The sequence below is a fragment of the Penaeus monodon genome, chromosome 32 (assembly GCF_015228065.2).
Source record: "Penaeus monodon isolate SGIC_2016 chromosome 32, NSTDA_Pmon_1, whole genome shotgun sequence".
NCBI lineage: Eukaryota > Metazoa > Arthropoda > Malacostraca > Decapoda > Penaeidae > Penaeus > Penaeus monodon.
Window position 1 is genome coordinate 20,006,848 of NC_051417.1, and position 840 is coordinate 20,007,687.

The 840-nt window shown below is 43.2% G+C and overlaps 1 protein-coding gene across 1 annotated transcript in view; it reads left to right on the plus strand.

The window, feature by feature from the left end:
- The first annotated feature begins 538 nt into the window (after positions 1–538).
- The window catches only part of LOC119593292 (tyramine/octopamine receptor-like), a 1,904-nt gene continuing 1,602 nt past the window's right edge, over positions 539–840 (plus strand). Inside the window, exon 1 of the mRNA XM_037942221.1 lies at positions 539–840. This exon is cut by the window's right edge and continues 1,602 nt beyond it. Coding sequence (XP_037798149.1) covers positions 687–840 — 154 coding nt within the window. The 5' untranslated portion in view covers positions 539–686.

Below are 840 nucleotides of genomic sequence, written 5' to 3' on the forward strand. Positions count from 1 at the left end.
AATGAACGAGTCTACGCATTAATTTATTAGGACAAAAATAGAAGACCTTGTAATATGGTAATTTCATAAACTATTGTACGGACTCTGTAAAGTTCAACAAATTCCACTAAGAAAATTCAGTTTCTTTCAAATCCATTTTTCCGCTTGTCCGGTAATTGTGGCCTGGATGTTATCACTACGAGATTCAGATGTGTCTGGGATTTATATCTGAATCGGGTACAAAGTTTTTGCCTTTCCCTGAAGACAGTCGGACAATTTTCAACTTTTTATTTCCCATTGTTTTTTTAAACCTTACTGAATTGTGGCCAGAATGGATTCCGCTTACCCCGACCGTAATTTAAATATGTACGTCCGCTTTTAGGTCCCTTTTTCTTGCTATAAGGTCGTTTTGATGTGTATTTTTGTTCGTATATGTGTTCCTGTTTAAAGGGCCCTTGGCTTGTGTTAATTTGCACGCTTAAGTGTTGATTGTTGTCGCATGACCATGTATCTGCAGTAATACGCTAATGAGTGTCTGTTTCCTCTTTCCAGATGTGGCAGAGCAAAGGGAGATTCAAGCATGAGATTGCAGACAGAAGCATATCGCTGCCGACTCGAATCTATTTTCGAGCTTCATCCTGTTGATCACTGAAGCCTTGAAGCACCCAAACGAATGCCCGATATCATGTGATCACTCTGTTGTGAAGATGTCGAGGATGAACAGCAAAGACGCGCTTCCTTCCTTCGTGGAGTCCGACCTCAACGTCTCCGGCCTCGAGGAGGAAGCCACTCTCTCGGAGTATGACTTCGAGCTGGCGATGCCTGTGTGGGAGATCGTGGTGACCGTCGTCTCCCTCGGCG